Genomic DNA, 23817 nt, shown 5'->3' with positions numbered 1-23817 from the left:
CTTAAGCAAAATAACTTTTCTTTGAACATTGAAACTCAATGTCCTTAAAAAACACAATAAACAAAGAATATGTTCCTTTCCTCCCTCACGCCCCAAGTTTAAGGTATCAAAATGCAACTGTAGCCGTGTAACAGTAACTCTTTTGGTCAAGGCTGTGGCCTTGACATGCTGCAGAGATGAATCCTAAGTACTCAGTCACTTAAGCATGAAGGCGAGACACAGCTTCTTACAGACCAAACCGATGGGCAGCGGTGAGGGGATTTAGCCATCAAAATTCAGACCCTGTGTGGAAACACCAGCAAGGCACAGACAATAAGGGGCCTTATTTAAGCCATTTTGCCATAAAATGATTGCATTTTACTGCACAACCCTTTAGGAGTATAAAGATTATTACACAAAACCCCAGGCTAATATTCCATCTCGTCTTTCCTTTCTGAGAACATGAATCCTGACCAGGAGCAGCAGACTCCAGATAACCACCCGACAGCCTTATAATCTTTCCTGTCTCCAGAGGGAAAGGCCTCTTAGTGCAGGAGACTTGCACAGCATCAGGTGCAACTATTCCCGGCACAAACTCTGTATTTAAGTTGGAGCATAATGAGAAACTGGATCTAGAAACTCTGGGTAAGATCCTGAGATCTGCCTCCAATTTCCATTCCACAAATATAACAAAGACTTTTACAGCCTTCCTATTTTTCTCCAAGTTTCACTAGAAACCCCTTCCCCCAACCCCACAACAACTCAAGGGACTTGACAAAGCACTAAGTAAGGGATTTACTGGAGGATAAATACACCTTTATTTCAAGAAGATTAAGCAAACTGAAAAAGAAATGGACAACACATACTCAGTAAAGGAAATAACTTTGAAAAACAAAGGCAGTTAGCTTGAAAGGAGAGAATATAATTCTCACGGAACAAAACTGAAGGGTTTTCAGCCAATTCTTTTTTTTATTATTGTTATTATTATTATTAATCACTGTCAGTTTTGCTCTGCCACCTTCAATAAATGCCATTAAATACTACTTGGACATATTCAAGATATCTGTTAGGTAGTACTGCATGCTTTAGAGTAGAGTAACTTGCAAAACCCATTTCAGTAATTCGCATCACTAAATGAAGCAGCTATTCATACCCAAATCCAGGGACTGAAACAAGCATCCACCTTCCTAGTAAAACAAGGGCATCACTCAGTCCCCACTCTGCCAGCAAAAAAGTGGACACAAGAACTCATCCTGTTTAAGGCAAGCAACTGTGTACTAACCACTTGCTCGTGTCTGGACAGAAACAAATTGAAAACCAGAACAAAACCAGACTGTGGCAGTCTAGCCCAAACCACAGATTTTCAAGAGGGACAGATGCATGTTAGTGACACATTCTGAATGCCCATATTGGAGCAGTGTCTTGTTTTCTTAAAAGATTTCTGCTGTTAAGCACCAGCAAGGACGTGTAGCTGAACTGCATGGAGCCAGAGCTTATTTCAGTTTTCCATTTGTTTTTATTATACTGTCAAAATAACATGCACATAAATTTATCCACTGTATTACCGCACATAGCACTTTATATTCAACTCAGTGTGGCTAACAGAAAGCTATACTTCTTGAAGAACAAAAAGGCTTATTACTTCCAACAACCACACTAAAACTCATTATTTACTTGTACAGAGCCAAAGATGCTATTGTTCATTCATGTTTCTAAGGCCCAGTGGGCTTTGCTAACCTAGGTCAGCAAGGAATCTATTTACACAAGGCTGCTGCTCCTACAGCTGAATTGAACTTACCTTCAGAGAATCAACTAAGTCATCAACTAAGAAGAGACGTCTCAGCTCTTTGACTGTGCCATTAATGTGACCAAGCACAACATTACTGTATTTCTGAATAAGCTCTTCAGACACAGCTACATCAGACTCCAAGTAAGCCCTGCAAGAAAGAAGAGCTTATGAAACTTTACTGTAAGTGTGCTGCCAAATAGTATCAACATGTGTTATATATACAATATAAACATACGTTCTTTTTATGCTATAAAGAGAAAAACCTCACTGTGTGAGGAATGCTAAAAGGATAGAACAGAACTAACCTGAAGTTATTCTTAGAAGGTAAAAGTGAACCTTAAAAAAAAATCCCACAATCTCTTCGAAGAAAAGAAAAAATTGTTTCTTTCTTACTGCTGTGTTGTGCTGGTGCATCTACTAAGTCGCAGTCTCACCTGGCCTAGGTAAAAAAGCTGTGCTGGCTAACATAGATGTGTGAACAGACAAGGCCTACTGAGTGGCCAAAACGGCGCCCAGCACCACTGACCCATACGCTGCTTGGTCTATGAAGTCTCTTCCTACTCCTCAGTGTATGCTGTCATCTAGTACACTAAGGCCAACATGTATTCAAAAAAAATGAGAGGCTGGAGGGGGCGTGGGGTACATGCCATTCTCAGTTTTTGCTATTGTATTAGGCAGCCTAATATTCTACCAGACTTGAGATTCCTTCATTTCTCAAACAGAAGAAATCCTACAAATGCAACATATCCATTCATGCATCTGGAAGGCACTTCTGAAGTTACCATTAAGCTGTAACACACACACACTAAGGCATGGTAAAATCAGCAAGTCTTTCATCATTTGCTAAAAAAATTTCTTGCAGTTAGCGACAGCAGTTCTTTCAACAGGAAGATACAAGCTCCTATGTGATTAAGTGTTTTTTCTACTACACTGAGACTTTTATTTGTAGTTGCAGTGGCTATGGCAATTTAGACCCTTTAAATAGAGAATAATTTCTCTAATTTGCATGTTGGAGGAAGGAGCAGCAACACAGCACATCTGTAACAGGGCACTCATTTTACAATTACTACAGCTGTTAAACTTTTACTTTCATTTAGAGGGGGATTCTGCTTCCAGGTAGTTTTGTTTGATTTTTTTAAAAAATAAACACAGAGTGGAGGCTCCTATGTATGTCATTTAAAGCAAAGCTAAACATGGCCTTGTGGCAAGTCCAAAACAAATAAAAATACTTTAAAGGGTAACTACAGAGGGCAGCCATTTCAAGGCTACCTTCTGCTATCCACACTTGGCTTGAATCTGCACACCCTTCTCAACTCATCAGCAAGACACTTAGTACCTGAATCAAAAATCAAATTCATCTCACGGATGTGCTCTTCACTGCCAAACTAAATACAAGGAAAAATATCCTTCTTGTAGTTGAAGCTATACAGATAAAAAGTTGAGCAACCAGGTAAGTTGGACAAGAATGTCTGGAAGCTTCTTAGGAATAACTGCAGAAAGAGCACAGGTAGAACAAGCTTGGCTTGTTCTTGCTAAGAAAACTTAACTGGTAAACTTGGAAATGCTGTCTGGATACTGAAGAGCACTACTCGGTAGAAAGAGCAAACAGGATCTCAGCCGGGAATTACTCACCCTAATAAGGGTGAATAAGGAGCACCATAAAAGGCGTCGGTGGTTAAAAAAAAAAAAAACAAACGAAAAATCCACAAACAAAAAACTAAGTTTACAAAACATTATATTTCATATATATTTCAGCTATACTGAACGTTGTTGCCAATTGTTCAGATGCATTTTTTTATAGCAGATCTAAGCTTGAAAGCAAATACTCCTTTTTCTCCAGAGTTTGGTCCCACTGCTGTTTTAGGCACAGACTGGCTTCCACTGGGTAAATGAGCCACTACACATAGCCAGGGAGGAATGGAGGTAAACCCAAGAAAACATTTTACTTTGCCTTACTGAAGATGAGAGGAAGAGAACAAAAATAATTGGAAACACCACAAAATTAGTAAGAGAGCTGTAAATAGGAGGGCAAGCAGGAGTTTCTGAAAGGTGCAAAGGAAGCTGAGATTGAAACACTTCATCGATTAATAAAAGGAGAGAAGCAAGCCTGAGCAGTGTGGGACAGGGCTGGTATGGAAATAGGAAACACGCACTCTTAGTAAATACCCTAACACGTGAGTAAGTTTGTATTTCTCTTAAGATGCAGCTTTGCAGTAATGGGCACCACTGTATTCCACACAGGAAAGGATGCATACCATGAATACCATATTCCTGCACCACAGGGAAGTAAGTGCATGTATGGTATGCCCTAAGGACTTAGCTCATCACTTAAAGCAAAGAGTTTAGAGGTCCTCTTTAAGGACCTAAATTAATCCTATGATTCAACTCCTCAAGCCTTAGAATCGAGAGTCCAAGTTGCTGGACTTCTGACCTGGGCAGGCTGCAATGAGAACCTGGGTTCTGCTGATGACAAGGCAGCTTTGCACATGGAGAACACAGCTATGCTGCTCCATACTAGAACACAATTTAAGAGTATTCTTAAATAAAAAGTTCCAAAAAAAGAGAAGTCTCCCCTGCTACATTTATTCTGATTTTTGCTAGATATATTGCATTGAAAGTGCTGCATCTCCTGAGTATTGTTTAAATTTTGTCCATCATCTGCCACTGGTTCACATTCTGAAGACTATACCACTCTAAAATGCACATATTAGTCCACTGGATTTAATTAATTGATTTATTTTTATTTTAATGTAACTTAAGATACTCTAGCATTCCCAGGGAAATCCCCTGTACCAAGTATTCAGTTCCATTTTCTTTACCACTGTGTATATCCACTGAGAAAAACTGAGAGAAGAGTAGTCATAGGCTGGGTTTTCAGTACAGACTACTTACATTATTATGCAACATATTACAGCGTATGTCATCTACTGACTCTAAGAGCACCAGTACTGCTGCTCCCCAAGACAACACACTTTTTCTTAATTAAAAGAAAAATCTCACCTAAACGGGTGGCCTTCATCGGACTTTTGGATTGCCTGGATAACTCCCTTGTATATCCTAAAGCTGATCGTCACAGAAAGCAGGGCCAAGGCAATGTAAGCTGTCACGCTCACGATGCTGAACACTGTTAATGAAAGCAGCAGGAACAAGCTGGCACCAAACACCACTCCTGTCTTCTTAATGTCTCGCCAGTAAAGGAGGTCAACAACTAAAATTTAAAAAAGGTAAGAAATTAGAACAAGATACCTTTTGCAGCCATATGAAAACAGTAAACATGATTCACTTGACTGCTCAGAGTCATCAGGAATGGAACTTGCAATCTCACTGTCAAACCAGAGCTGAAATGACAACTAGAAATAGGTTATTTTAGCACTGATTCTGCATCGGACTTCAGATTATTGGGATTATTGTTATTAGGATCAGCTCAAATGTAATTGCTAAAATTTGAGAAGAATTCTGCCCTTAAGCAATGTCAGAATTTATCTCTTCAACTACTCTGCTATGTTCTGCACCAGAACCACAGCAGTTTGTGCTTCATTTCATTTTATTTTTGCGCATTTTGTGGATATCAGTCACTGAAGAGATCGATTCCGACTCCCTGTTAGGACAAATGACAAGACACCAACAGATCTCTAAACCATTATATCTTTGCAAGTCTGGTAGAGGCAAAGGCGCTACTCAAGACTCATTAACAGTTCATCTTGTTTCCTTTTCACTGAAGACATTCCCAGGGGAGTTTATAATGTTGATTATGGGTGACAGACTGAGCCATCAAGAGGGAATAATCTCACTAAAATTCCAATCCAGGCTAAATCTGCTGTGTTCCAATGCAAAATACTTCATTTGTAAACCAAGTTCATTTTTAACTTAAGCAACCCACATGAGAGAACACAATATTATGCCATTTTTAGCATCACTGTTTAAAGTACACCTTTGCACAAGTCATAGGTAACGGCTTAATACATCCATTGCAGATTTTTTTGTTTTGAGGTGCAGTTGCATCCAGTTGATTACCTTACTGAATTCATAAAATCTGGCAAACATCATTCTCCATTGCTGACTACAGAACTGGGCAGGGGCATCTAGTCTAGTTTTATACCGCACAGTGAGACACACAGTAAAACTCTCTTCATGATTTCTACTTCTACAGCTGATTAGATTTTCACAAGAACAAACTCCTCTTCTGCATCAAAACTGCTTGTTAATAGCAATAACATATTAGATACAGAACTCAAGATAAATTACAGAAAAATTATTAGTATTACACTGCAAGTTTAGTAATCCTATCTCATCCTGAACATCACCAAAGTTAATTGTAAAATAGCATATCACAATTCAGAACAGATTCTTACTTTCAATGACTGTTAAAGAAAATTAAAAAATAAAATTTGACTATTATTTCTTACAGGATGAAAACGTAGTAATGCACCAACATTAAATACTTAGTAACCTCTGTAGGGCAAAGTCTGCATAATCCCTTTGTAGGTACAACATGAAAATGCCACTGGGGCTATGGTGCAATTTCACAGTGTTTCAGAAGCTGAAGTCCCTTCCTGATTATTTCCGTAGGGAAACCATACCGAGCAGCAGGCGCTGGAAAGATGAGAACCCTGGTCAGAAACTTAAAGCCACCATTTTCAAAATGCAAAATATTTTATCCAAATATTTAATTCACATTTCAGTAGAAATTTCCTGAAGTTCTGCAGACAGAACCAGGTTGCAGTTGCATGAACATCTTAAATTTATCACAAACCAAAACTGTTGTGGAAAAAAAACAGCCTCACCCCTTCACCACCACTCAATTCCACTCCTTTCCTCTGCATGGCCACACACAGGACCAGCCTGGTTTTCTGCACGCCACTGACAACTACTGCACCAAAAAAAAAAAACAACCAAACAACTAAGCAGCCAGCCAGATCAGATTCTGGTTGTGGTTCACCATGTGACTCCACAGACATATGGGGCGAGAGATAGAGCAGCCAACTGTCTCAGAACAGCACCAATCTAAAGTCCTTGACAAATTGCAGCCCAACCTATCCATACACCCTGTTGACCTGTTATTCCGCTGGGTCTCTTCATGTTACAAAGCTGCACTTCTATTTTCCCTGTTGAACAAATGAAGCTCTAAGCAAGACAACTTTTCTTTAATATTTGTAAAAATCAAATAAACAAACAAAAAAATCAAGTAATCATAGGTTTCCTTTTGTATGGGCTATAATCCCTAAATTTAACAACGTTTTCTTTGGTCTCTTTGGCTTTGCTTCTAATTACAAAAGTGTCTATTAGTGTCTCTGCACACCTTATGCTAAGCAAGTTTAGCATGCAAAAGGAGTTTACAAATGAATTGTGAGCTTGACCTAAAGATTGTTGTAAACTGTAAACCTAAATTGAGCTGCAAGTATCCATAACACCTGGGTGAGATTTTCAAAACCAGTATTGCCAAAAAAAGTTGGTGGATATTGTGCTCCTAAATCATGCAAGAGATCTTTGAAAAAAACTCCTTTCTTTCTATTTGCTTCAAATACTGAAACTATTTTTAAATGCTGCAATTTGAGCATCCATACATTCAAATTTGGGTGCTGCTCCCATATCACATGTCACACTAAGTATGAGCCCTACTCCTCTTCGTTTGCAGATAGCATTAGTTCTGTAAATGAGATACTCCCTCCTCTGTAACACAGTTTTAAAGCGTCTCCACTGGTAGTGGATTCTTACTGCTTCACAGGAAATCACTTACTGCAAGCAGTAACACATTATAGCTGAACCCAGTTACAAGGAATGTAAAGACAGCAATTCATCTGTATGACAGTTTCCAAAATACGAGAAACAAAGGTAAATTGCTGGAATTAAAGCATACCACAAATGCCAAACAGCGTCTAGCGACCCATCTTCAAGTCTTTCGTTCTCAGTAACTGGTAAGAAACATCCCCAAGCTAGGACCTCCCAGACCAGAGTGAAGCTGCACACGCAGCTTTTTTCCTCAGTCTGTCTCCCTCCCCTCCACTTGGAGAACTACCAAATCAGCCTCAGCTTAATGACATACGTATCTGGTTTCATTGTAAATTCCTCAAAGGGAAATTCAGTGTTATAAGTCACTGAAAACACGATTTGTAATTTTCAGTCCAAGAGAGTACATGATGAAATTAATTGATAGTCTCCAACTGATCAGAAATGGGTATCTGTATTTCTTTCCAAAGTAAAAGAAACGATTAAAAGCATTACTAGAAGCAGCTTTCTGGCTTTAACTTATACACATGACACTCAGAGCAGATTAAAAAAAAAACCAGAAAAACAAAAAACCCCACCAATTCTCAGGAACAGCCCTGCCAAGCAGTATCGAACCTCATGGAAACCGTTTTAAGTTTTATTTTATACAATATGAACTATAATCTCATGCATTTAATGCAAGTATTCCAGGCCTATTCTAAAGCAAGAACAGCTGCCTACATTTGGTAAGCACGAACTGTCACTTGGCACGTCTAAAAATAGTACTGCTAGCATCCGTGCCTTACATGCAGAACTCATCCAATTACATTTTGCTTTTAAAGCAAGTGCCGTGATAGGTTTATCACTGGGGGGTTTTGTTTGTTTGTTTTTGAAGTATTTTCTTTTTTTCACAGACATTTAACTTAAAACTGAACAACTCATACCGGTTTTTGATGACAAAAACAAGTGGTTTAATATATCTAACCTGATAATCCTCTATTTAATAAAAAACCTGAAGCAAGTAACCCTCTTTTTTTTTTCTTTTTTTTTTAAGAAAGAGAAATTAAAAGCCTCGACATCTACAAGCGAGTTTAATTCACGTCTATTAAAGAAAACCAAGAAAAAGGGACTAACCCATTTTGGCATCCATCTTGAGTGTGCCTGCATGCACCCAGATCTTGCACAGCTGACTACCCAGAGCCTTTTCACTTCCTGCTAGGGCATTCGGAGGTCGGCAGATATACGCAACTGCCTGCTGCCGAAATCTGGCTGGCCCCCGCCAATGGCTGCCCCTGCCCTAAATCCTTGGAACGCAGCTGCGGAGCGAGAGGTTCGGCTTCACAATGAACAACTGCGCTCTATCCAGTATTTAGAAACAAAACAAAAAAACGGTTTCAGCGCCAAAGAAAGGCTGTTTGTGTGAAAGGAGAAGGGAGATTTAAAAAAAAAAAAATGCAAACAGTGTACGATTTACAAATGTTGTATGAGCAGCGGCCATTACACTAGAACCATTCTGTAATCTGAAAGATAAGCAGAAATTCCTTCTATTCTTCAAATAATAGTAATAATAGTGTAGAAGCACAAGTGAGAGCCTCTTCTAGATCAATTTAAGAACAGCCAGCGTTGTACTAACACAGAAATGTAACAGAAGTGTGGAGAACAGGCAGCTTTTAAATGCCTCCGAAGGGCACAGTGACAACTGTCACCACAGCACCATACAGGCTGCTTGAAGAAAATTAACTCTAGGCCAGCAAAAAACAGTACGTGACCACAACTAGGCGAATTGCTGTTAATGCCTGTTCAGCGAGGCATTTCCCAGTTACGCTAAATAAACTTCGTATTTACGCATGACAGCAATCTCCAGGGTTTCCACTGATCTTTTATGCAGCATATCTAGCAGGCAAGATGTGACCCTGCAGTGTCACTTTCAAAGCCGGGTGAAGCCCGGTGTGGGGCAGCCCTGGCTGGAGACAGACCAACCCCAAGGAGAAGCCACCAGCCCATCAAGAGCTCAAAGTCTGCCAAGCACAAAGACCATGAGCAGACCAGGGCGTGACATTTTCAAGATGTCCTGCATCAGAATGACCATTTAAAATCACAGCTGACATCCTAAGCAGGAGCAGTTAGAGGCTGGGCCAAAAAATTCAAGCCTCCTTTTACCATGATCAGACGTGTTGGAAGCCGGTTTGGTCCTTGACTGCCTTGTGGCAAGTCAGCAACAACAAAACAGTCCCGGGCTGGTGAAACTGGGTGGTTATAGCATGACCGCATGCGGTGCCAAGCACGTGGAGCTGACTTCAACCAACAGAGCCTTCCCTGTCCGAGGGACAGACGTTACAACGGAGTGGCACGTCCAGCAGGACTGACAGGCTTGTCTAACTGGATCCCAAGGGTCAGAAAACAAGTCTGCATCACACGCGTTTCAGACTTGGCGCATCTGCCCCACAATCCCTAGCAATAAAAAGTGATACAGATTTCAGAAGCACATGCTAGAATGAAAACAAAGTCCGACACTACCAAATTGTCCCCCCAAAATGCAAACGCTATCTAACAATTACTTATGAGCCACAGCAGCATTTTTCGTTCATTTCTACCTGATCATATACCCATGCATGTGCGCACAACGTACAAACTGGGGAAAAAGCCCTGATTACTCACAATCAAAATTTAAAAAGATCAAGGGCTGCACAAGCCTATGCCACCTTTTCCACCATTTAACTGATCTGAACCAGAATTCAGATAGATTTTCAGCACATTAACAACAACAAAAATCCTGGGATAGCCTGGGAGTATATAGTGTGGCGTTCATCCTACCATTAGCATTATTCAGCCATTAAAACCTGACAATTCATTGAAATAATTAAAAACTAAATAAATAAATGTTACATTTTAGTACCAATTACTCCATGGGGCCCTGTCTTTAGAAGTGCTACAAATAAAGTCATGCCACCCCCAGGGTAAACCTATTTCATCCTGCCCATCTAGATGATCAATACGACAAGTATTAATCAATACCACAGGTTGTAGCACTTTCACTATGCTGGTTCCTCAACTACTATGGCTGTAGCACAAAAACCACACATACCAAAACTAAGTTTAGGATTATATGAATTAGCAAGTAGTGCTTTAGCCGGAAAGTCTAAATATGAACCATACTTTGGCTCTTCTCTGGTTTTAGATTTGATTATGACTTTTTTTTTTTTTTTAAAAAAAAGGTTATTTTTTAGCATGGAAAGAAGCATGTTGCAATATTTGCTTCTATATTTATTTTGGGGCAAGATGGACAGTGTAATCAGTCCCTGAACTTTACCCATCATTTTCCATGCCACTAGAGCCTGACCTAACAAAGGAAGAACACATGAAACAAGGTGCCGTCGTCTCGTTATAAACGAATGCTACCAGAAACCACACTAAACCAGGCTTCGAGAACAGTTGCAAAAGGAGAGGAACCAGACTCTTCTGCTTCCCCAGAAAACCAACTTCTTGCTCTGCTTCCATTTTCTCTACAAGTTAAATTACAATTAAACCTCAAGGCAGTAGGGACTTCCTCGGAGGGAGAAATAAGCACTAAACCAGTTTCCTCCCCCTGAGGGGATGCCACCATGTAAAAACAAAGAGGGGGGAAGAGGAATTAAAACACTGCTTGAAGCAGTTACAGCAGCACAAAATACGCATGTAGGACGGGTTCAGGTTTGCTCTCTTCATTTGATGACAGTTCCATCGCATGCTAGTCAGGACTACATTTGGCAAAGCAGCCAAGTGCACAGACCCCACATGACTGGCCTCCACACAGCTGCAACAGCACGGCTTGCACCAGTTAGGGTGTTCCCCCCAGGTGTGCCACACAGGCATGCTTGTGATTGGCGATACATTAATTTTAAACCAAGGCAGAGTCCATTTTTCTCAAGGCCTCAAATTCTAGGCCCACAAATGTCTGCTTTCAGTTGCAGTGAGGAACTGACCACCACCAACCCTGCTTGTTGGGTTCTAAAAGAAAACCTGAAAATTGGGCCTTAATACCCAAAGGTAACTTGCCTTTCAGTTTTTACAAACACCTTCTGAGCTCACCCCCTTTTTTTTTTCCCCTAACCCCAAGAATTTCAGGCCTGATATAAGGAGTGCTGAACATTTAAACGAGTTACACATCAAGAACATACCACTAAACACTGCAGAATATTTTTTCCTGGTATTTTACAGCCCTTTAATGAAAGATTAGAACTTTTAGAAACTTGTTTTGAAAAGGCAAACTTTTTTCCCCTGCAGGGTTTTTTTCCTACATATTCAGATTCTGATAGAGCATTCTATGGATTCTAGACAGCTGGGAACTTTGTCCAAGTGGAAAAAACCACAGATTTTTTAACAATAGTTATTGAAAAGAAAAAAAAAGGAAAACTTCACCAGTACAAGTACCACATATGACAGGGCCCTTTAAGAAGATATTTAAGCATCCAGAGATAATTAAAATTTTTTAAAGCTTGTCTTGTTGTTAAAGTTTGAAGATTACGTATTCAAATAAGGCTTAAACTCTTACACACTGAGCACTAATATAATGATCCACAGAGATTTACACTGGTGATCTCCCATTGGTGGTTACAGGAACAAAGGTCAGAACCACACTAATTTAAGGTTAGCTACTTATTTACCTAAAACAATTTGATATTGTGGCTGTAAATTCTGAAAAATCAGACACAGTTTTACCTAGAATCCAACAGAATTATGAAAAATCCTAGGCAAATGTGATTAAGGGTAGACTCCAAACGCGCTATGCCAAACAGAACCCCCCCACCCCACCCTGCTGTAGTCTGCATGCGATTTCTCCTCATAAAATTAAGCTACATGAACTGCAGACACTACAATCTTTCCAGTTAATGGTTAGTACTGTTAAATTATTAATTTCATTAATTAAATTAGGAATTTCACATGAACATCAACTAAATTCGGACTATGCTGGTATTTGTGCAGTGTGTACCAAAACAAGCTGTTCTTTAGTATGCTCTGTAGGACTGAAAAAGATCTGCAGTGTCACACAAGCTATTTCACTTACGTAAATAATTCATTCTTCTGCATTGCTCATATTTACCCATTTTACCCTACAGCTTTTACAATTTTGCATACAATACAAATAGGTCTTACCTCTGCAGATATATTGCACAATCAAACACATGCTACAAACACCATTTGCTAAAAACAACCCGCAGCATCTTTAGCTTTAAAAAAAAAAAAAAGAGGAAAAAGGTAAAAGAACAAATACCCTTATCCTTCCAACTGCTCGGCTGACTGTCCATCTCTCCACAAACGTTCTACCCTCCAGCTGTGATTATCAATTATGCATACCAAGAGGACAGCTGCAGGAGAAGCAATCTACAGCCCAGGATGGGAAACATGGGCTTCCCCAGCAGCGCCCGCAGTCTGCCGCTGCCGCCGCTGCTGCACTGGTGCTGCAGGCGGCCGGTCAGCTGACGGCGGGGGGCGGGGCGGGGGGCGGGGCGGGGGGGCGGGCTGACGCAGTGCGAGCTGCGAGCGGGCTGAGCGTGCTCCGGCAACGGGGGGACTGCGCGACCCCCCCCCCCGCCGCAGCCGTTGGCTCCTCCCGGGTTCCCCACGGAACCGAGCGGATGCAAGGCAGGGGGCATCGCCGGAACCGAGGGAGCCGGCGAGGCTCGGTGCGGGCTCACAAAGGCCGGGCCGCCCTCAGCGGCTTTTCGGAGCGGAGCTAAAAGTAGTCACCAGGCAAGCTTGTCGAACAATGGTTAAAACACATTTGCGAGCCTCCCAGATATACGTCTTGCCTTCTTTGTTTTGTGGTTGTTTTTTTAAAAAAAAAAAAAAAAAACAACCCGATGTCTGTCTAGAAGACTAACAGAGACATCTTTGTAACACCTCTCCCTTCAACAAAAAGCTCGAAGGAAAACAGACTAGGACCCTTTCTGTGCCTGTAACAAAAGCAAGAGGCTCACGAAGCACACGAGAAGTCTTTTTGCTGGTGTCTTTAGGCCTTATGAACTGCTCAGCCATATTTATTCACCTTAATGGAGGCTGGAGAAGATCAGTTATCTAGCCTTCTGCCCAACTCCTACAACCAAACAGCTTCCCTTTTTTATTTTACATCAGCATCCTATGTTGTCAGCTGCAGACCTGACAATTAACGTTCCCTTCATTTAAATAAAAACCAAGACCCTGAAAGTTGACACTACTAACATCTGCAAAGCAACATACAGAAAGTACTGTACAGACATGAGACGAGCATAAACCAGAAACTCAAAATCCGAAGGAGAAGAGCTGCAAGAACAATGCTGTCATGCCGTTTTCCATCCCTGCTGAAAAAAATGACTACTCTTCTAGTTTGGAGTCTCTTAAGATCTGGGGCTGACAATAAAATGCTAAAAACTCCCCAGCACCTCTCCAAAGCCTCTTAAAAATTTGATACGCCATTTTCTAAAGAACTAGAAAAGGGCATTCACACATTTCCACAAAAATACTGTGGACTGGCTGCGATGGAGATCCTGATTCAGTCCTTAAACAGACAGTTTTACTTTTCATTAGAACAGATAATCTTACACGGGGGAAGATTACCACAACGTTACCCAAAAGGCCTGCTTATTGCTTCAATTGCTACATAAATTAAGGCCTGCTCTGACGCAAGACCAGTTACATATATTTTTAAGTTATATAAAGGCATACATTTCATTCATAATTTCAACAGGCAAATCAAAACATACTGTAGGAGGGAAGTGGGAAGTACACATTCAAACATCATAGCGCAAGGAAATTTGAAAAGTTGCACCATACAAAACCAGGACAAAACACATCTGAAAATCCACTTGTCTTTGAGCTGAAATTCTTAACATCAACTGGAAACAACCAAAATCTGTTTTTCCCCCCACGTTTGTTTGGACGACTCCATTATCTCCAAATTAGTTAGAAACCTGATGCTTCTAGAAAGTTCTTTCCACTAACTGTCAAATTTCTAGTCATACACAATTAAAGCCTCTTCATTTCTTCTTCATGTTCTTTATATTACATACTTGACTTATGCAACACATTCCTAAACAGACATTTCGCTGTAGCCACCCATGCAGCCACAGTAAATCTGCAGCAGCCAGAACACGGACAAACACGCAGCTGAGCAGTGACGGCAGCTGCATAACCGGTCCCTGTTCTCCCACCTCCAATGAGCCGCTAACTCCCTCCACAGGAGTTTCTCCCTGCCCTCAAGATCTTCCTCTTTACTCTTCACATACTCACTGTTCACCCTTACCGCTCCATGCAAATGATACCTAAAATGAAGTCTGTATCCGTCCATACTCACATCTCTTATTTCAGGCAAGATACACCCATATAACCCTATTCTACATATAAACCGAGTACCAGCACTGTCAACAAACTTCAGTATAAGCTTTATTGTTTCATTAGGGAAATTGCGTGCCTGTTCTTACACCAACATTTAAGCAAAAACTATGCAACTAACAAGCTACTTACAAGATGGTATTATCAAGTCACACAGACAACTAAAATGGATGCAACCAATTCTAAACACATTCTTCTACTGAATGTACCTATGTTCTAAGGGGCGGCATGCTTGCAGGGCGAGTACTTTACTCGCTACACAGTCATTAAATCACACCAAGCAGATAGACCAACAACAGCATTTTTGTACTGAAGAGCGTTCCTGACTTCGCGCAGGAAAGAATTTTGGATGACTACCTAATTCTGCTCTCACCCGAAGCCTCATTCAATGTTGGCTGCCTATGCGTGCTTCTGAGAAAGTTGATAACTTACCATAAATGCTCCATTTTCTCCATAATTCTGCCACTCTGCAAGTAACTTCCCAAAGGCCTTGCTCTGTTAGTTGCCTTAGCTATACAAGCCTTTGCCTCTCAACAGAGGCGACGCAAGAGCTCTAGTGAAACACAGCAGGTCTAGGTCTTGCCTTCAGAAAAATTTCACTCAAGGTTGTGTACTCCCCCATTCCTCCTACTCCTCCTTGATTTGAACAAGCAAATAATCTCAGAATACAGTCAAATGAAATTAAATCATTTTATATTGTATTAAATGATATTTTGCAAATAATCTGCTCCTGAAAGAAACTCCAGAGCCATTCCAAGGTATTTTTCCCCAGTGAAAAACAACAAAAACCCAAACCAAACACTTCCCATCTGCTGAATGGCTCTATTTAACTAGCTACAAATATGAAAACTAACAGAAATGAACCAAATCGGTACAGCGCTGGTGTAAGGCAGCATTTCTAACTTCTTTTAAGCTTCACATAGCTGTAATGACCTGGTTTACTGTTACAGAATCACAGGAAGTATTTTATTTCTGCCCCCATGATTCAGGAGTAAAAAGAAAAGCTTTATCATTAGCACTACCCAGGCACCCTCTCAAAGCACATTTCCTGCTTGGACGTCACCTTGGAATTCGCACCCTCAAGAAAATCCAGGAAATGTAAGATATTAGTAATTAGCTGTATTTCTGCAATTCAAGTGCCCTGCAGCATTTATGAAAACAAGAGATCTGTAAACCCCTAAGATTTAATCTGAAATTAATATCTACAGAGCCTGATGTTCAAAACGACCATGAAACAAGGGTATCCTGTGGAACTGACCGCCTTGATAGTAAAGATCTCAAATTTTCAAATATTATTGTAATGCTCAACATGAATATACTGAGAGATTTAAACTGCCAATGCGGTTACATTTTGGTACACAACTTTGTCATGGTCAGAGGTTTAAATTTTGGGGGGTTCAACAATATACTTTGATTTTGCAACTCAGTAATATAAAATCCTCCACATCCCAGCAATCCAAAAAAGATTTATGGAAAAGTATGGTTTTCTAGCCTATTTGGGAGAATTAATGATCTCTATCTAAAAGTAAATAAGGGGTTATCAGCGAAGAAAGTCTGTACAACAGAAGGGCTAAGGTCTGCAATACGTATATTTAGTTTTCAACTCGAAGAATATTAAACTAATTTCAACAGCTGAGTTTCTCAAAACCTGGGATGCCCTCCTCCAAAAAGCGCAGTGTGTGCTGGAGTTACACTTCATTTATAAACACTAGATGGCATCAAAGCCCTCCTTTATGAGCACACCTTAAAGCAGGACTCCCTGGGGCACTGTCCTAACATGCACACTCTCCCCCAGCACCAGCCCTGGCAGGAGCTGGAGCTGGAGCTGTGCTGGCTGCGGCACAGGTCAGCAGCATCTGAACAATCAGGAAACATCCACTTTGAAGTCACAGCTTAATATGCAGCATTTTTATGGAGAACAGAAAATGTGTATTTTGAGGTCACCTGAGAGTGAAGCAGCAGGATACAGCACATATTGAGAAATGGAAGGGTGGGAAAAAAAAGAAAAAAAAAATCATTGTATCTATGACAGTAGGAATTGCTGGTGTTGCAGCAGGGTAGTCCCTGCTGAAATTGTTACAAATAGGAGCTTCTTACAAGGAGAGGGGTCTCTTCATAGTTAACTACAAATCTGAATTTGTTTTGGTTTGGGGTTTTTTGTTTATTTTTTAAATCTGTGCAGCTATGAAGTACACAAGGTCCCTGTGGTCTGATACCATTACAAAATAAAATAGGTTACACGAGGGTCTGCCAGGCAGCATTAAACAAACCTCCCTCGCCCCAGGAGGCTGTTCAAAGCTGTACATTTGCTTTATTGGAGTGGTGGAGTTTAAAAAAAATCTGCACCTGTTAGCTCCATGCAGTATACCGGGACTGTTGGAAGTTACTTTCAGGTACACATAGATATGCTGGTATTTAGGTTAGCTTTCAAAAAATAGCACTGTTAAGTAAGCATTCGAGAACCTTAATTTAAGTGCACCCATAAGGCTGTTCAGATTAATGTTTTAACAAGCATCAGTCATAAAATCATGCCAACTGATTTCCAGAAGTCTTGAGGCACAGCAAAATCTATTTCAGTTCCACTGATGGGAAGACAGAAAAACACACCCCACACAATAAAGGTAGACTCAGAAGGCCAAACACATGCACAGACCACTTCTTGGCCTTGCGATGAATCCCCCCTCCTTTCTGAGAGTGCGGAAGACAACTGTATGTTTTAGTTCTTTGATGCTACTTTGAAATTGTGCTTAAGCACAGTGTGGATATTAAAAGCAGACAACTGATTTTGTTCATAGCTTGTCATTAGACTCTTCGGGCAGGTCTCTGAAGTCCAGTTCTGTATTCTATAATATAGCAGAAGTGAGAAAAAAAGTAAGCAGCACAGACTGTGCAGAAAAATCTAGAAAAAAATGGACCACTTTTTTTAGTTAGCATTCTCATCTATTTAGCTTTAAGTGTTCCTCCGGAGTAAAGCAAAAAAAATAAAAAATCCCTTCCCAAACAACACAGCATGTCAAAAATTAAAATTGCAACTGCTTTACAGAGTGAGCATGACACTGACAGAAAGACTGTAGACAGTTCCCCAGTTTCCACACCCTCAGTCCATCCCTGTGCCTGGCCCAGCTCCCCACTCCTCAGCTAACACCAATGCTGGACAGACGTACACCCTGTTCCAGCACTGTGCCACTAGATGGGAGAACGAAGACACTGTTCAGCTCTCTCCTCTCCTGCTACGGCAAATGTTTCTATGTGCAGCTTCTCTGGCAGTTTCCCATAGACAGAAGAGCAGCAGGTCTGTCCTTCTCAGACCCAAAGTGAGAGTCTTTCTTCCCAAGGCAGTGATTTGCCACCCCCAGACAGCTAGATCCATGCAATGATTAAAGACACCTCTGCAAAGGCTTCCTGTTAAAAGAACTAACACAGAAAAACTAGTATACAAAGTGTAATGTTTTGTTTGTTTGTTTTTTTTAAAGTAGTCTGATCTCTAAACAATTAACCCCTTGCTTGACATGAAGTATAAGATACACAGCAGCTGTTCTCTAGACAGTACTATCTGCTGGAAGTCTGAGTGCAAGGAGAGAAGTCTTCACAGAACACAAGCACAGTGTTTTAACAGTGCAGGTATCACTGAAATTTCATCACGTGGGAAAAGCAAAACTCTCTCCTTTCTGCCTACTTGTATGTATAGATAAGGTGAGACAGGAAGAATGGCAACTATCATGCAAAGTTAAACATAAAAACTACATCTTTTACCTTATTTTCCAAACCCTGTTTCAATTGCACCAACACCCTGACCTTCCCCTCAACATACACCTGTTATTCCCTTCCAAAACACATTTGATGCAGAAGACATACATTAGGAATGTAGTATTTTATGAACTGTAGACTGCAGCTACTGCACAAATATATTACTGCTGAGTCAAACTAACATTTGATTTTCTATTTAGAACAGTCATTGCGCTTTCTGCAGTAGCTGGTTTTTAGCAGGAATGCTTCTGATGCAAGACTTAAGCAGCAGCAGAGTGCTGCAGTATCAAAAAGAAAAGTACTCCTTTAGCCTACAAAGAACTGGAATTTCATGAGGCATTCAGTTTAGAGAACAGAATGCAACACAACAATGGTCTTATCATTCCTTGAACTTTCTGTTACTTAACTACACATTACCAGAAGAAAGATTAACTACACTGAAGTGCAAGCTCCACCTGAAAAGAGAAATGGAAATTAGTATCCCTGCTGTGTATACATCAATTTTAACGTTTGCAGGAGACTTGACTTCTTAATGGCCACTTTCCTAGTAACCTGAATACTAAGCTCCCTCCGGTGCACTATTTATTTTAAACCACTGGCCCTGATCTAACGAAAGCTGCAAGTCACATGAGCAGAGATGCGCAGGTTCTTTTCCAGATTCCAGACACATACAGTAGCAGCAAGGGTATTTTCCTGAGTTTTGTAGTCTGATGTCTGAACTGTGTATGAAAAGAAAGAAACACCTCTTCAAATCATGTACGCACAACAGACTGAAACACCATCCTCAGCTTACTATCGCATATTAAGACCAAGTTTGGAAGGCCACCTAATGCCCAGCCTGTAGACAACCACAGAAGAGCTTGCAGTGAGTAGTGACTTATTTCTGTATCAACAGATCACCAGCAGGATAACTGAAGGAGGAAACTGGAGACAGCGAGTCCATCCCTGATAAACAGAAAAAAGTACTAAAGCAATCAGAATATGAAAAAGGTAAAAGTGCAGGCACTAACATTTTCTGTTACTCTTGGCCTACATAGAGAAGTTTACAGAAAGTGACTTATAAAGATTAAGTCATGACATGCTTAAGTTTAGCTAAAGAATTACACAGATTAGTGAACTGCAAGACAGCATACGCAGATTACCTGAAGATTTATTCAGCTTTGCTGAAAATACAGCAGTAGGTTTTTCCTTTTCTTTAACAGAAGCAGCTTCTCGCTCAGCTTCCTTCTCAAAAGCTTCTGGTTTTACTACACTGACTATCTCTTTTGCAGCAGATAAAGGTGAGGTATCTGTGGCCGGTAAGGACACCGTGGATACTTCAGGCACTTTTCTGTCCACAGCCTCCAAGGACTTTTTCAAGGCATTAGTATCTTCCTCAGCTTTTACTTCTACATTCTTTATAGACAGATCACAGGGTAGCTCTGGACAAGGCAACTGCCTCTTCTCACCTTTGATCACCTTACTGATCTCTTCACTTTCATCTTTGTGCATTACTTCTCTGTCAGTATCTTCTGCCACAAACTCAGGAGCAGTTTTAGGATGAGCTAACATCACAAAGTCTTCTTCCACTGGGACTGGGGAAGACTCCATGGGTGAGAGAGCTTTGTTGTCTCCTGGTTTTGGTTCCACAGCAACAGATACATCAGCTGAATAAGCCACAGCATTTAGCTCTTCCATTTGAAGAGGAATCTTCTCTGCCTTGGCTATTTTTGTAGGTGTTGGCTCAGACGGCAGAGTGGCAACAATTTTGGAAGAGTCCAGTTCAGGTTGGAAAGACTCCAGATAAGGCTTGCTCATGGCAGCTGCTGAATCCACCAGTCGTTCTTCATGTTCATCATCAGGTACAATATTCTCAGTTGATTTACTTTTTAAGATGAGAGATGGATCTTCGCTCACTTTCTCAGTAAAGTCAGGTATCACCTGGCTATTAAACACGTCAGATTTTCCAAACTGCGGAGACAGTTTTTCAACAAGTTCTTTGTGTTCAGGCGCATCCTGAGAAATGCATTCTGTTATCGGTGTCTTTGAATAACCTGTAAAGGATGGAGAAGCAGATTCACCAGAAACCTTTGTTTCCTTAATTAAGTCACAGGCAATAGATATATATGGAGTCTCTGTATCTTCAGGACTGGTGCTACTCTCATGATCAGGTTTTTTAAATGCTAATGCCTCTTTTGCTTCTTGGGCCTGTGTCAGTGGTACATTCACTGCCTCTTGGTATAAGGGAGTTTCAGCCTCTTCTTTTACATTCTCATAGTTAGCAGTAGGAATAAATGTTTCTAATGGGGAAGCTTCGAGCTGCACAGCAGATGCTTCCGCACCGGCAGTCCCAGTGCTTAGTGGGGCTTCCATAACAATATCTGGCAATATTGGTGATGGAGCAGCTTCCGACCCTTCAAATGAGGGGCAGAGTTGTGTCACGGGTTTCAGAGTCTCTTGTACTGACTCGGAGGTTTGAACTAAATCAATCTTTGTTTCATAAGCAAGTTTTGTACATGCCACATCATGCATTTCACTTTCGTATGCTTCTTGCACTAGATCAGGAGTAAGACCTTCAGGCATATTTGCTGCAGTGTCAGACGGCACTGTTGATACACTCTCTGTTTTAGCATAGTCAGCTTCCTGGCCTTCCTGCTTGCCAACTGCTCGAGTGCTAAAATCACCTTGTTCTGTGCTCATCTGAGCTTTCATTTCTGCAATTTTTTTCTCATCATCGGTTCTATTTTCTGAAGTGCCTTCCTCTAGCGGAGAAAGAGATTTGACTTTGTTACCATCAGGACTTATAGAGGATTCAAATTTAGTACAAGTGATGTAAGTCTGTGAAGGTTCTTTTACAGCTTCTGGGGTACTTGGGAAAGAGCGATCTTCAGTGCTGCCTTCACTCTCTCTTTCGTAATCCTTCTGCACATTCAGCTTATCTACATCAGATTTCTCATCTAAACTGCTTTCTAGTTTGGCATCTATCTTACTTCCAACATCCTCTGTCATGCTGCTCAGTCCGTGACTAGCACCTTTTACTTCCCATATCGGTTCAAATGGCTTGAAGTCTGCATATTCTTCCCTCCTGAGCGAGTCGTCTTTCAATGCCCGTTTTTCACCATGATCACCACCTCTGTATTTGTTATAAAAGAGGTCTTCTTCGTTTTTCTCAAACGAATCTTGAGGAGTTTCTGGAGAGATTTTCAGCTGCTCTGCAGGCATTTTCTCCAGATTACGTAATTCTTTAGGGCCCTCTAGCTGTGTTTCTTCTTTAGCTTGAGATAAAATGGCTGCTTCTGCTTTAGCAAATGGGGGTTCCGAGTATTTAATTTCTGCAATGTCTTTTTCATTTCCCTCTGCAAGAAATGGATTTTTTGCATTTTCCATAGTTTCTTTATAAACCTCACTTGCATTTTCTTTGTAAATGCCTCTTGCAGGTAATCCATCTGAGAGTGTATCAAAGGCTGCGTGCTCTTTAAAGGGATCAGCTGAGATAGGAGAGAAGGAGGGAAGAGAAGGAGCAGTATCAAGCGGGACTGCAGTAAAATCCTCTTGACCAAGCGACTTAGTGCTACCTGGCTGCTCCTGCAAGTCCATAACCTTTTCTGTGACCGTGGACAGAAAGGAAAGTTAGAGAATGCAAGTGCTCTTAAAGTCAATGCAAACTTTCATGACAGGTTCACATGATGTTAGTTATTAAGAGGTTCTTCCAAGTTCTAGCATAAATACTATTAGCCATTCAAACAAAGTATCAGTTAAAGTCTGCTAGTCTATTTCACCTCTTCTAGCAGAGAAGTATGCAAGAGGCTAGAGAAGCAGCAACTTTATGCAGCACAAAGATCACAGTAAAGCTGAAGATGCCAGACAAGTACAGAGCATCCAAGTACAGCAGGCAATATTAAACAAAGTGAGAAAGGGAGGGTGGGGTGGCAAGGCGAGACAGACAGAGGGTATGTGTGTATGCTTGTGCATAAACATATGCACAAACGTGCATGCCAGTAAGAAGTCTTTTTTGACACTTTTTTAATGGGAATTTGGTGGACAGCGTAGCTAACAAAACTCACTAAGTAAATACTACAGGTACAAATTTTACTTATATAAAATACTGCAGAAGGTTACTACGGATTAAATCTTTCTGCTAAATCAGTAAAGCAACTACACTTTGATGTGTTAACCTGTTAATAGTATCAACTTCTTTCCTACATCAAGGGTCCAAGAATTCACAGATAGCTATAGCTTGTTTATAAAACAGTTCACCGTGCAAAGAAATGAATGTGTATTAAGATCTTGAACAGATCAACTGAAAAGTCAAAACTGAAAAATGTGGTAAAGGCTATTCTTGGACCCGTGCTGACTTTTAGTAAAGGCAGACTAATTGGAAAGGGTTAATGAGATCAGATCAGAAATGCAGGATGTATTCAGACAAAGGTGAGCAGAAAGAACTTGCCTGCAGAGGAGTGCATCAGAGGCGCAGATGTAGCAGGAAGAGCAAAAAGGGTCTCATCTGAAAAACAAACAAACAACCTCAGCAGAAATAAAAGCTAAGTTGAAGAGGGGAGAAAGCACGCAAGTAGTCAGTTCCCAGTAAATCAAACAGATCCATAGCCAGTATCTACACCCACAGAGAACCACAGAACAAGACACAAGCCAGGTAATTTGGGAGAGACAAAGCTCGGATTTCTCCATTCACAATGGCATCTTTACCGAGGCAGTAACGGAGGGATCTCTACCCTCCATGCCAGCAACCAGTATCAGGTAAGATACACCACAGCAGCTACTCTTTATTTTTATTCTCCAAACCTCCACACTACTGAGCAGTTAGTGTCTCTAGTGCCAGAAAAAACACCTGCCATTGACAATGACACGCTGTCCTTAATCAGCAAACTTTGTCAGAGGGCCTCCTAACCCCAACTAACTTGTGTGAGAACAGCAGCGATAAAGAGACTCAAGCAAAAATTGTGAAAAGTTAAAATGACTAAAGTAAGCTTTGAAACTGCCCACAAACAGAGCACTGATCAGGCAGGCTGATACTGATCAAACTGATAACAGTAAATGACTGTACCATTTGCTTTATCTTTACGTCTTGACTATTTTTGTTGTGTTATAATGCAGACAAGCTTCCAAAGGAAGGCATTATTTTAAAAGCCTTCCTTGGCATTATCCAAGGAGCATATTTTGCTTTGCTGAATTTGTTTTAACCCTAATATTTCACAGGACAATCGCAGCTCTCCCATTTCCACTCAAAGAACTAAGGAAATATAAGGAAGGAC

The 23817-nt window shown here is 40.8% G+C and overlaps 1 protein-coding gene across 8 annotated transcripts in view; it reads right to left on the bottom strand.

Moving 5' to 3' along the window:
- RTN4 (reticulon 4) overlaps window positions 1-23817 on the bottom strand; it is a 73486-nt gene that overhangs the window by 7711 nt on the left and 41958 nt on the right. For 2 of the 8 annotated variants that reach the window (XM_069787702.1, XM_069787703.1), the window contains exons 7-10: window positions 22995-23051; window positions 19711-22152; window positions 4769-4976; window positions 1778-1916 (exon numbers count right to left, since the gene is read on the bottom strand). In XM_069787702.1, coding sequence (XP_069643803.1) covers window positions 1778-1916; window positions 4769-4976; window positions 19711-22152; window positions 22995-23051 — 2846 coding nt within the window. Of the gene's footprint in view, window positions 1-1777; window positions 1917-4768; window positions 4977-8608; window positions 8753-12725; window positions 12933-17067; window positions 17665-19710; window positions 22153-22994; window positions 23052-23817 lie in introns of those variants that run through there. The other 6 variants (XM_069787704.1, XM_069787706.1, XM_009918197.2 and 3 more) reach the window with 6 other exon arrangements.

This window comes from Haliaeetus albicilla, chromosome 7, assembly GCF_947461875.1.
Source record: "Haliaeetus albicilla chromosome 7, bHalAlb1.1, whole genome shotgun sequence".
NCBI classification, from domain to species: domain Eukaryota; kingdom Metazoa; phylum Chordata; class Aves; order Accipitriformes; family Accipitridae; genus Haliaeetus; species Haliaeetus albicilla.
Note: the sequence above shows the minus strand (reverse complement) of the source record. Positions and strands in the feature narration are given on the sequence as shown.